Below are 12,036 nucleotides of genomic sequence, written 5' to 3' on the forward strand. Positions count from 1 at the left end.
AACATGCTAATATACATTGAAAATTCTTGAGTCTACCATATCTTTTTTAATTTCAGTTTTAAATACTGATAAAAGCATTTATGAATTATCAGTTAATGAGTTTTTATTTTTAAGAGTATACCTTACTTACCAAAAACCCTCTCTCCTCTATATGATGTTCTGCATGAAGCTGAACTTTCATCATTACAGTTCCTTGTATGAGTGACCTGCATGGAACCTGAAAGTAATGTTCTTAAGTCTTTCTAGAGAGTGGTAATAAAAGATTTAACTCGTACTAAAAACATGCATTTATTAAACACTAATGCATGTAAGCCATATGAAACTAAACGAAACAAATGTAACCAAAATCAGTTCATTATATGGAAAGGTTACAAATCTATTTTTTAATGAAATGATGGATGTGTCAAAGAAAAAAGCTATTCAGGTTAAAGACTGTGTATTACTGAAAAATATATGCAGTACATTTTATAACTTTAAAAAAAACTTTGTTTTGCTTCATATTTGGACAAATATTTATCAAAACTAGCTGAGGGTATCCATTAAGGAAGCAAATATTGTATAGAAAACAATGTTAAATAATGTTCCCCTCCCTTCTGTCTTTTTTTTAATTAAATCTCTAATGATCTCATTAGATGCTAACTGCATACCCTGTTTTATGAGATGTAATAATTGATTCATTTATCTGATTAAGTATACATGTCTTTAACTTTAAAGCCAAAAGTGTTTATAAAAATTAGAAATATGCCCTATTTCAGGATTTTTTTTATCTCCTTCTCAAGCAAAAATCCAAAAACAAAGTAGCTCATGTACATCATTGGACAATTTCCAGTTACCATACCACAACTCAAAGTAAGTGAGCCAGCTAACTGGGTGATGGATGCTAACACACACATTCACATAATGGATCATTTTTATACTAAGATGTACTCTTAATTGCTCCATATCCAATCATAAGCCGAGAAACAATAAAAATCACTTTTGTTTGGCAGTTCACAATTACAGTTTTTTAGTTGCTTTTTATGCTCATACCCATGATTCACAATCAATATACTGTTACACCTTTAATGAACCTTAAAAAAAACACTTTTCACCACTACAACAGCATTATTTCAAGCTCACGAATAAGAATTTTCTTTTATTTGGGATGTCTATTCATCAAGAGCTCTTGCTAGTATTTTGAAATATTCATTTTTGATCATTTGTCTTCTAGCACAGTTTTCTATGCTAAAGTTTGAATGTTCCTTTCTGCACATACTCAGCTTCCTTGTAGTACTGCTTAAGGAAATGAAGAAACACCGGCAGTATAATATACATTAAAATGATAAAATATGAAAACATATGCTGGAGATTGTAACACACTGATAGAAAATTAACAAATCGAAACATTAGCAAAAGCTTATGATTAACATTTTAAAATATCAGTAAAAGCTTATGATTAACATTTCAAAACATTTGCAAGAGCTTATGATGAATTGCCACTCCAAATAATCAGTTTTATCAGTTGAAACCCAATTTGTTTAGGGACTAATATTTGTGGATGTTTAACAAACAAAAAAATCTCATGAACTGGCTGGATGCGAGATGACATCACATCTGCAAACTAAGCTGAACTTTGTTAAGCCTATTTTGTCAATATCAATATCATAAGTACAGCTGAAGATGAGCTTCAGTTAAATATCCGAGTCTCACAGCTGCCGATCTAAGAACAGCCTTGTCTCAGCAGAACACAGCTTACCTTCTTCCACTTAACCTGTAAGTTTCAACATATTTTAAACTGTAAATCAAAATATAAAAAATAAAATATCTAACTGGTTGTTCAGAATAGTTTTTTTTTAAAAAAAAGTATCTATCAAGTCATAATTTAAATGGATCTTTCAAAGAACCCATTAGCTTGGTTCATACATTTTTAAATGAAAATATGTTAATTTGAAAACTTACTTTTTCAAGTGAGTAGGCTTTGTGACCACAATTATCTAACTTAAGTTTCAGAAACCCCACAAGAACAAAATTAGATGTTCTTACTGCATTTGGTTCTCCAGGACTAAAGATGGCTAGAAAAAAAAACATTTACTACTTGAAGATGTTATTTATAAAAAGAAAGATACAATAATTTCTATACACAGTATAAGCTGATATAAATGTCTTTAACATTAGGCTTAGGAATTGTGATTAAAATCTCATTTGATTTCAGATGCTCATTCACCACATTCCTCCAAATTACTCCTTAGCGAGTTTCAAAACAGACATGAATAAAGCTTCTCAGACTTATCTGTCATATGCCACAAGTTACTGCCAAGAAGATCTTTTGTTCACTATCACAACTTGTCAGCTGAACTGGACTTATGGTTGCAAAAATTCTCTGAAATATTTTTTGTACAGTGATAGAAACTTAATGTTATCGTATAAACTGCCAAAGCTTGTAAAACAATGAAATTCAGCAGCCTGACAATATCAAGTTTGACTGCAAACGTCCTCTTTTGACTTACTTTCCTTGATTCATTACAGAAACAGGAAACATTTATTATAGTGTTTTTACAAGCTCTACAATTATACGAGAAAAACATTTATTTATGTACAAATGTACACAGTCTATAAAAACAATAATCTTCTAACTGTCAAGTATACTTAAAGATTATATTTCTATGTCATATGAAATCTGTTAACCCTATAATTATGAAAGAGGTCCATATGAATCCCATCATCTGATACGATACGATATTGACTTGGTAGTAGTTTAAGTATTAAACCAGTATTGCTCAGGAATTTGGATATTCCTCTTAACCTTGCTCATGGTTGAAGTATTGTATCACTTCAGTAAGAGTGATGTTGTTTAATTAGACTTGGCAGGTATCGAACATAAGAAAAGAAAAACAGAGGAGGTCTACTTGGAGATATTGATGGAGAGGTGATGTGGTTGCTACTGAAGCATTAGTCTGACCCACATGAACAGCAAGAATGGGAGAGTGACTCAACATGCATGGTTGCACCTGGGGCTGGGCACTCCACCTCAGAGTTGGACCAAGATTGTGTTTTTTATTTGACTATTATTAGTTACAGCATATCAATATAAAAAATAACATATATTTTACAAAACAGAAAAAATTTAGATAATGATTTGTACAATGTAAGAACGAACATTGAAGTTTAATTGAAGATATCTAGGAAAGTGACAGTAGTTATGAGATTGCTTGAATTTTAATTATAAGGTTTAACACAACATATATTGAAGTATTGTCTGTGGAGTAGGATGAAAGTCTTGAAAGAACTGGAGTAGCTGAGGGATTTGATGTTTCATGTTGATGTGGGGAGGTTTCACATGATGAAAGTACACACAAAACACTGAAAGATGTGATGTTGTAGAGTTGAGCTAGGAGGTTGAGCAGAAAGAGAACATTTTCATGAATTGTTCCGGTGGTCAGGTAAGTCCGTTGTTCATGCTGAGTCAAGGATCAGGTTGGCTTGTCTGTGTGCTTGTGAGCATTTTGAATGTGTGATAAGGGGAGGTATATTTTCTCCACGATTTCAGGGTTTCTGATAGTTTCGTGAATTTTGTTCAGAAATTGTTTGATTGTTCAGCTTTTGTATAATATGATATGGCTAGGTCAGTGAATCTTTGCTTGTTCATTTGTAATTTGCTAATTCTGTTTAGGTATGATACTGGGGTGTAAATAGGTAGGCGATCCTTTTAGTTGAAGGAATTCGAGTTTTGGGAAGAGGTGTTGTGGCATGTTTAAGTTGATTGTGTTGCTGTATTCAGTTACTATATACAGCTACTATACATTTTATAGATTAAGATGAGTGATTTGGCATCACACCCTTTTGCATAGCCTCCTATGTTTTTGAGGTAGTTAGTTCTTTGGCTGGCTTTCTTGTATGTTATTATGTAAATATGTGTTCCATGTTACTTTGTTGTTGAATGTTATGCCCAGGAAAGTGATGGTATTAGTGAACTTGATTTGGGATTCATATAGTTTAACATTGTTTATTTTTGTCTTGTTCCTTCTGAGAACTCTCTTAAAAATGATTGCTTATGTTTTGAGGGGATTGAGTAGTACATGCCAAGTGTTGCACAACATGGTCATGTGATTTAGAAGATTTTGTACTTTTTCAGCAGTGGCTTGGGGTCTTGGGACTTGCTCCAAGTGGCAACATCATCCGCATATTGAATAGTGAGTGTGTTTGTGAGAGAAAGAAAGTTTATGTCATTCACACAAATAATGTATAGCAACGGGCTTAAAATCAAACCTTGTGGAACTCATACTTGTAGACTGAATAATGTGGATGTATTGTTGTTAATTATAATTTTGGCTGTTATTTGGGTGAGGAAGCTGGAAATCCTCCTCATCAAGGGTTCTGGGATGTTAAATTTAGCTAATTTGTAGCATAGCCCATTGTGCCTGATGCTATCAAAGGCTTTTCTGACATTGAGGAAAAACAAAAAAAACGAAAAATCAGTAATACGAACATATTAAAAAATGTATAATTTAAATGAAGACTGCATGTTGTTCAGAGTTGGAGAGTGCTGTTTGATATGGAAGGTTTCTTGATCAAAGTAACCCTCCACATCAAACAGCACTCTCCAACTCTGAGGAAAAACAATTTTTTAAAATAAAACAAAAATTAATTACCTGGTGAAGTAAGTGGCTTAGTCTCTGTTTTTCTGCCTTTAGGAGTCAACCTCATTTTGCTATGCTCCTGAATGGGACAAAAAAACATTTTAAAATTAATACTACACTAAATAACAACTTAGTATTTTCTTGTTACCTTCAGTTTTATCCAACATTAGTCAAAACCTAGGTATTTACATTATTGTCTTACTGCATGGACAGTTTATCAGTACATATTCTCGATGAAAACAATATTTCAGCAAACTTGACAAAGCAAAGCTACACCGTAAATAAACTTCTGCCACGAGAACACAACAAATGTTCTCAAACAAAACATTTTCAAGGTGATTAACCAATAACATTAATTAAAAATTAAACTTTAAATGAGAAGTATTATTAATCCTTCAAATATATTACAAGTTATTTCAATCTGAGCAAAAAAAGGGATGGCTGTCAGTGCACACATATATGCACAAAGGCTAAAGTACAATTTTAAAATTGTGAACTGTCGATGAAATAAGATAAATTTACCTTTTTAATATGGTATTTCCTATCATGGGAAAGCACTTGTTTTTGGGTTTGCTGAAAAAAAAAAAGAATAGGATTTGGAATATGTACAAACAAAACACACTATCAAAGTGCCCAGTAAATGAAAACATATATACTTAAAAGAGAGAAATAATTTTTATTCATACTTTTTCCTGTAAAGTATTCACTTTATTACAAAATCTCCAATATCTTTAAATTACTTAAGCACATATATTTGTGTGTGTGTGTTTGATTTTTTTTTCTCAGACTGATCAGGTACTACCCATTTAATTTTTAACAATCACTTGTAAAAATGGAGACACGAAATACACAGTAACTTCTCATATACTAACCTTTCCGTGTCAAGCTTTTTTTGGGGGGGGGGGGAAGTCAGTTTTTTTTTATTTTGCTTTTTCATAGCTTATACTTATATATTAATGAAAGAAAAGTCCTTTTATGATCTGTTATTATAATTTTCCACAAAATATACTCAATAAATGTTACATATATTGTTCCAATGAAACTATAGTAAAGAATAGGAATGCTTTTCTCCAGTTTATGATACATAATTCTGATGAAACCCATTGGAGGTAAGCATAAAGAGCATTTCCAATGCCATCTAGTGAGCAATGATTGTAATACATGATAACATGCAAATAAATTTGGGTGAATAATTAAAAATACATCAAGAAATGGTTTACCCAAAATAATTCAGGCAAATATTTTTTTAAACATGGATGGTGCCTGATTAATCTCAGGCAAATTATGGAAAGGATTAACAGTTTTTAAAATATGGCTAATTTTAAAGATTACTGAGTGTCCCCTACTGTCTCCTGGCCAAACAGGCTGCCTAGCTTGCTTTTACATATCATAAGAATCCAAAACTTTGTCGATCTCTTGATTTTTTTAATTACATTTCTTTAATTATCTAATTATCAAAGATTTAGATAGTAAAGGAAAAAAAAATGATATATTATTCATCAGTGTTTCCATGTACTCTCCAAACATATTTTCTGTAAAAATTACTTTGCTTCACTAAAACTTTTGTGTTACATTACCTTACAATGTAATGCCACTGTATGGAGATAAATATTCCCAATTGTTCCTGTAAATTTCATTTGTACACCTTCTTTTAACTGCATTTAGTTAAAATTTTATTTAAAACATCACTACTTTTTTTTATAGCACTAAATATATTCCTAAATTTTCTTTTTCCATCTAACTTTCTAGACTTCACACAGTATTCTTCCCTAAATTACTATTGTCAACATACTGAAATTTTGTGTTTCCCTGTTGAGATATTGATTTGAAAAAGTTTCATTAAATTATAATACCAGAGCATAAACTTCAAAGTTAACGATAAAGTCATCACTCAGGTTCTGTATAGTGAAGTGGTTTGCAAAACTGAATGTTCCAGCTGTGATTCCATCTTCTGTAGACAGCATTTGTGTAGAAATTACATCAGCATTGTGGCGAATAAGACACAGAAAATAATGTACAGCATTGTCTATTAAGAAGGAAAAACAACTGGTTACAATCATGGAGTCTGTGCACCATATTCTCACAATAACTTCCTTTTGGTTATGATTTCACATCTGTTGTATCATTATATAACATTTCTGGTTAATTATTGCATTACTTTCCTTCATAGTTATCCACTCCTCTCAGAATGTTTTATTTACAAATATTGGTGTCAAGTTCATTTTACATAAAGTAAACATTAAAAAAAATTTTTTTTGATACAAGTATCATTATTTGGCAGTTTGTAATCAAACAAGAACCAGATCAACTAGTTCCACAGGCACCGGAATAGAACAAGCTAAATAATGATGATGATTAGTTCTCATACACGTTCAGTTCCACACATTTTAAAGCAAATGGAAGTCCTGATAATTTTCCTCAATATCATATCACATTAGTATTTCAATAAGTTATTTCATCAATCTTACTTATTCTCTAGCATTGCAGATAAAGAATATATATCACAAATAGGTGAAAGTAAAGGGGTGTTGCAAAATAAATCACACTCTTTTCCCCAAAGTAATGACAAACTTGGTAGGACTGCAAATATCATCCCTTGTGGGAAAACATCATTTTAATGTACTCTTGGGTGTTTGACTCTTCAAATTTAATTTGTTGCGAAAACATTTGAATCATGGTGCTCACTAGATCTCTGGTTCGTGTCGCATGTGCTGCTTCGGGATGGCTCAGTAACTTGTTGCAGACATGCTCCGAGAATTCTAGTTTTCCAATCGACACATCACAATGCCAGATTTGAAAAATTTGATTAATGCCTCAAAATTTTCAGAATTGTTGAATTTGAAAGAGTGGTCCATGAAAAAGTGGTGGAATGTGGATTGGGAATTTTCCAGATTTAAATCCCGCTGAAAATGTCAGAGCTATCGTTGAAAAATGCACAGAAAAAAATGTTTGAAACTTTGCCTGAATGCAAGAGACACAAACATGAAACCTTGATTCGTATTCTCACTGTTGTGGCTCACAGAGACAGCCACAAAAACAGACATGTTTGTTTCATTGCTGAAATCATTTGCGTGAGAACAATGGTGGCCCAATCAAGCGATATTGATACTTGGAATTATTTTTTAATTGAATTAAAATCTTATTTTATTTTGTTATGTTCTTGGGGAATAAACTGTGGTTTATTTTGCAACACCCCTTAATTAGGAAAAAATGATATAATCTTTCATTGACAAATAATATATTTTCCTATGTTAACTCATATTTCCAAATCTTTCACATTGCACTGGTTCTGATTAGAAAGAATGCACGAAGAGCAATGAAACAAAAAACACATACCAAGAGACTAATAACCCTGTAACTCACCCTTCTTCCCTTCTACTCGAGTAGCAACAAATTCCTGTTTTAATGGAAGCCTAACATCACTAATTATTAAAGTACCTCTCCCGTGTGATTCTGACTTTCTACCTAGAGCTCCTTCAGTCTTCAACTTCTGGATTTCGTTGGCAAATGCCTGTTTTTTATGAGCTATAAAATAAAACAAATTAACATGTTTTTGTACTGTATATTTTTTATATTAAACAGAGCTTGCATTGAATAAAACTTAAAAGTTAGTAAAGACATAGAAAATGTTTATTAATCTATTTTACTTAGAGCATATTATAGTTCCTATACTATGAAACAGGTAAAATATGAGTAACTTATTATAAGTGTTCAACAAGAACAAATATTTAAACTATGTTTTACAAGATATAAATAGCATAAAGATTTACATTAAGTTATTTAATTCCAAAATTTTTTTGCCTAACATACAATGTTAACACCTTAAACAAAAATTAAAATAACTACACAATTATTTTTAGAACTTGCATTTAAACTTGCCTCATAAAAAGTGATTATTATAAATTACTAGTATTTTTGAAAATAGCCCCTTTAAATTTTTTTTCTCTTGAATATTCATATAACAGATTACAAAAAAACATACATGCTATAAGCAGGAGTCGTTCTCCTTCAACTTGTTCAGTCGATCCATGAAATTCAGCGTTGCTGTGGCAAAGGTTTAGGGCTTGACTGGCTTGATTCACTATCATTTGTTGGGCACAAATTTCTTCTTGTAAAACCTTAAATGTAAACTGAAACCATTAGCGTTCATTTAAACAAAAGAATAGACATGATTATTATTTTACTCGCATATTATCACAAAGCTAGCAATGATTATTTGTCAAAACTTGAACTTTAGGACAAAGAAAATAATAAAAACATTGATTTCAAAATTAATTAAGATATATCAAAGCAAAAGCAAACAGATGAGGCATTTGAAAAGTACTCACACAAATCAACAATACCAGAGTTGTCAGATTGCCTTTTTTTTTTATACTTAATTTTTTTTTTTTTTTAGCAAATTAAATTATAAGTTTGCCTCATAAGTTCTAGAAACTTAATCCATTCTTAACTGTGTTTGAGGTGCAAGACTTTCTGAAGGGGTGGTAGAGATACATGTAAAGTTTGATACAAGTTAGGTTTTTTCTGGTATACTGCACTTTAACAGGTTTTTTCTGAATTTGGGCAGTAAATCAAACTCCTTTTTGTCTTTGACTGGTTGGATATTTCAAAGAAAAACTCTCCTCAATCACAGCAGCCAGTTAAAGTAACAACAAAATTATAGACCACATAGTAAGTGAAATACTTGACATATTTTTGCTGTGAATAAAGACTTCACTTTTGTTCACTTGTGTTTATTTCTTTCCTTTACTATCCTGTAACACAATTTCTGAACCTGAATTTTGCAAATACTTTTAAACTTATCTGTTGAACATCAGCTTATCTGAATACTAAACATGCACAAGCTCACTATTTTCTAACAGCACTGTAGACTTCTTGATCAAAGAACATTAAAGCAACAGAAATAGCTTTACAGCTTTGATATTATAGTTAATTAAGGTCTCAGAAATCCTAAATTTTGGATAGATTAAGATATCCTACATGTGAAAGTTAATAGTATTCAAAAGCAACTTAACAACAACATAAATCTTAAGTGCTATTATTAAAACATTTTGTCAATTATTATATTTTTCTAAAGCAATCAACATGAGATATTAACTGGATATTACTGAAAAATATTCAAATTAATGGCAAGATAATAATTCTTTAATACCTATAAACTTATATTTTCATTTAAAAAATGATTGTTTTAAACACCTTTACCTTAATTTTTTCTTTGACAATTAATGAGGCATCAACCTTCTCTGGAGAGGGAGGGCTGGATACTTGCTCTTTCTTGACGACAGTATGAATTGGAGTTGTCCACTGTTCTTGCTTTGTCTGTTTCCGGTAGAAGCTAATCGTATGAAGCAAAGGAACTTCACTGCCATTATCATATACTGATTTAGATACGGGTGCCTCAAGTTTGTGTTGTGAGGTTTGTGTCTTGTAAGAAGATAAATCCATCATTTTATTGTCTAACACCTAAAGAACAAATAACAACAGTAACTTGGGTGCTTACGGTAAGGCTGGTGATCAGATACTAATCACTACTAAAATGATTAACAATCTATATGATCACTGAAGTCTAACTATTAATTAGTTATATTTTTAATCCCCAACTACCAATTAATTTTTACCCTATATTATGGCTGTTAATCTACTGCTGTCTACAAGGGTAAGAGTCTATACAAATGAATAGCAAACCTGGCTTTCTAATAGGAAAACCAAGGTCTGTCACAATACACCACTCTTGCAGCTCTCCTGTAGGCTAAAAATTAATCTCATAATGAGCAACTAAAAAATGAGTACATAATTTAATTATTGTACAGGTTAATAACCATGACAAGAAACAACAACTTAAAGCTATAATCTGTTAATAAAACCTTATGTTTACTAGTGATGAGTTCAGTTACTGTTTATGGCACAATTTATTTCTTTGTTTTATCATTAATTATCAGGTTTTAGGTATGGGTGGATTCTTTACACTAGGTGTCTGTGACTTGTTGGCAATAAATTTCAGCAATAAAGAAACAGCACACAGTCCATTTGTTTTAAAATAATATATCAAAACAAGTCAAATGTTTGTTACAATGTTGGTTATCACAGTTGTATCCAGAGCTTTAAACAATTGTCTACTTTTTTTGTTGTCAAATTTCACACAGGCTGGTTTAGTTACACAATCTTTAAAAACTATACATTATATATTTCAGTAAAACTAAGCAGTATTACTCTAAAGTTATAACAATAAAACAATTGTCGTTCCAAATTCTTTATGTAAATTTATTTGATGAGTAATATCTTTTTATTTCCCTTTCTAAAACAACAGAGTTTGCTGGAAATAAACTATTAATAATTTCAGTAAATGTATTCTGATGTGATACTTGAATCATACTCAAATGATATTTTCTCATGACTGAAGATTAGAAAAAAACTTAAAAAGTAAATTAGGTTAGAAAAAAAAATGGTGTACAATTAAAAAATAATATTGGGCTTACTTCAAGAGATCTGGCAGATGTACTTGTATCAAAAGTTCCGAATTCATTTTCTTCTTCCTCATCTTGATCCAAAGCTTCATCTAACATCTCATCAATTTCAGCACACACAGCAGCAGCTTCTATCATAAAATTTGCTTCATCATCATCATCTTGATTCATCTTTTCACATACACTATTTTCTGGTTCATGAAACCTCTTTGAGCTAGTGTCAAGACCAGGATCATTTTCAGACTCTATTCCTCTGTCAATGTTTTCACTATTCTTACCCTGTAGTACGAGTTTCTAGTAGCTATTACTGAGTTTCAACATATTAAGTGACAACAAATTTTTTTAAATCCATGTGAAATATTTTACATGACAACTATCATTTTTGAAAATTCCAAAAAATATTCCTCAGGATTACATTCTATTCACATATAATGTTGATTTTATAAACTACAAAAAAATACAATAATTTATTTCCAAGAAACTTAGGACTGAATAATTATGGCTAAGTTTTGAAACTGGAATGCAAACTTGGTTTGATCTTTAAAAGATTGAATTACATTCCAGTGCAACCTGTTTGAGTGTAGGGATTTAATAACAATCAATATATACACCCGGAAAAAAGTTAAGACACCCCCAAATATTTTTCAGGATTGCTTATTGAAAATAAGGTTTAATTTTCATGATGTTGAGCAATGTTCATAATTTCAAACATAATTAAAAGGATGTGAGCGTTCAGGTGTGGCATTTAAATCAGGAGCGTTTTTTTCACCACGTGCAACTTGCTCCCTTCTTCACGTCCAATATGCACTATTTTCTCGTGCATCAAATCCGTATTTAAGTTCCGAATTTCTGAATGCAAAATCATTTTAAGTAAGAATGGCAAGAAGACGGATATCAGAGGCGCAGAGATGGTAAATTATTGGCATGAATTCCGCTGGTATGTCCTACAAGGCGAT

The 12,036-nt window shown here is 31.3% G+C and overlaps 1 protein-coding gene across 1 annotated transcript in view; it reads right to left on the minus strand.

Annotated features, from left to right (window-relative positions):
- The window catches only part of LOC106478176 (anillin-like), a 30,481-nt gene that overhangs the window by 4,117 nt on the left and 14,328 nt on the right, over nucleotides 1-12,036 (minus strand). Inside the window, exons 5-13 of the mRNA XM_022381722.1 lie at nucleotides 11,093-11,359; nucleotides 9,819-10,079; nucleotides 8,599-8,734; nucleotides 7,980-8,141; nucleotides 6,470-6,642; nucleotides 5,139-5,189; nucleotides 4,629-4,695; nucleotides 1,939-2,051; nucleotides 131-217 (exon numbers count right to left, since the gene is read on the minus strand). Of these exons, the coding sequence (XP_022237430.1) occupies nucleotides 131-217; nucleotides 1,939-2,051; nucleotides 4,629-4,695; nucleotides 5,139-5,189; nucleotides 6,470-6,642; nucleotides 7,980-8,141; nucleotides 8,599-8,734; nucleotides 9,819-10,079; nucleotides 11,093-11,359 (1,317 nt within the window). The remainder of the gene's footprint in view (nucleotides 1-130; nucleotides 218-1,938; nucleotides 2,052-4,628; nucleotides 4,696-5,138; nucleotides 5,190-6,469; nucleotides 6,643-7,979; nucleotides 8,142-8,598; nucleotides 8,735-9,818; nucleotides 10,080-11,092; nucleotides 11,360-12,036) is intronic.

The sequence above is a fragment of the Limulus polyphemus genome, unplaced genomic scaffold (assembly GCF_000517525.1).
Source record: "Limulus polyphemus unplaced genomic scaffold, Limulus_polyphemus-2.1.2 Scaffold187, whole genome shotgun sequence".
NCBI classification, from domain to species: domain Eukaryota; kingdom Metazoa; phylum Arthropoda; class Merostomata; order Xiphosura; family Limulidae; genus Limulus; species Limulus polyphemus.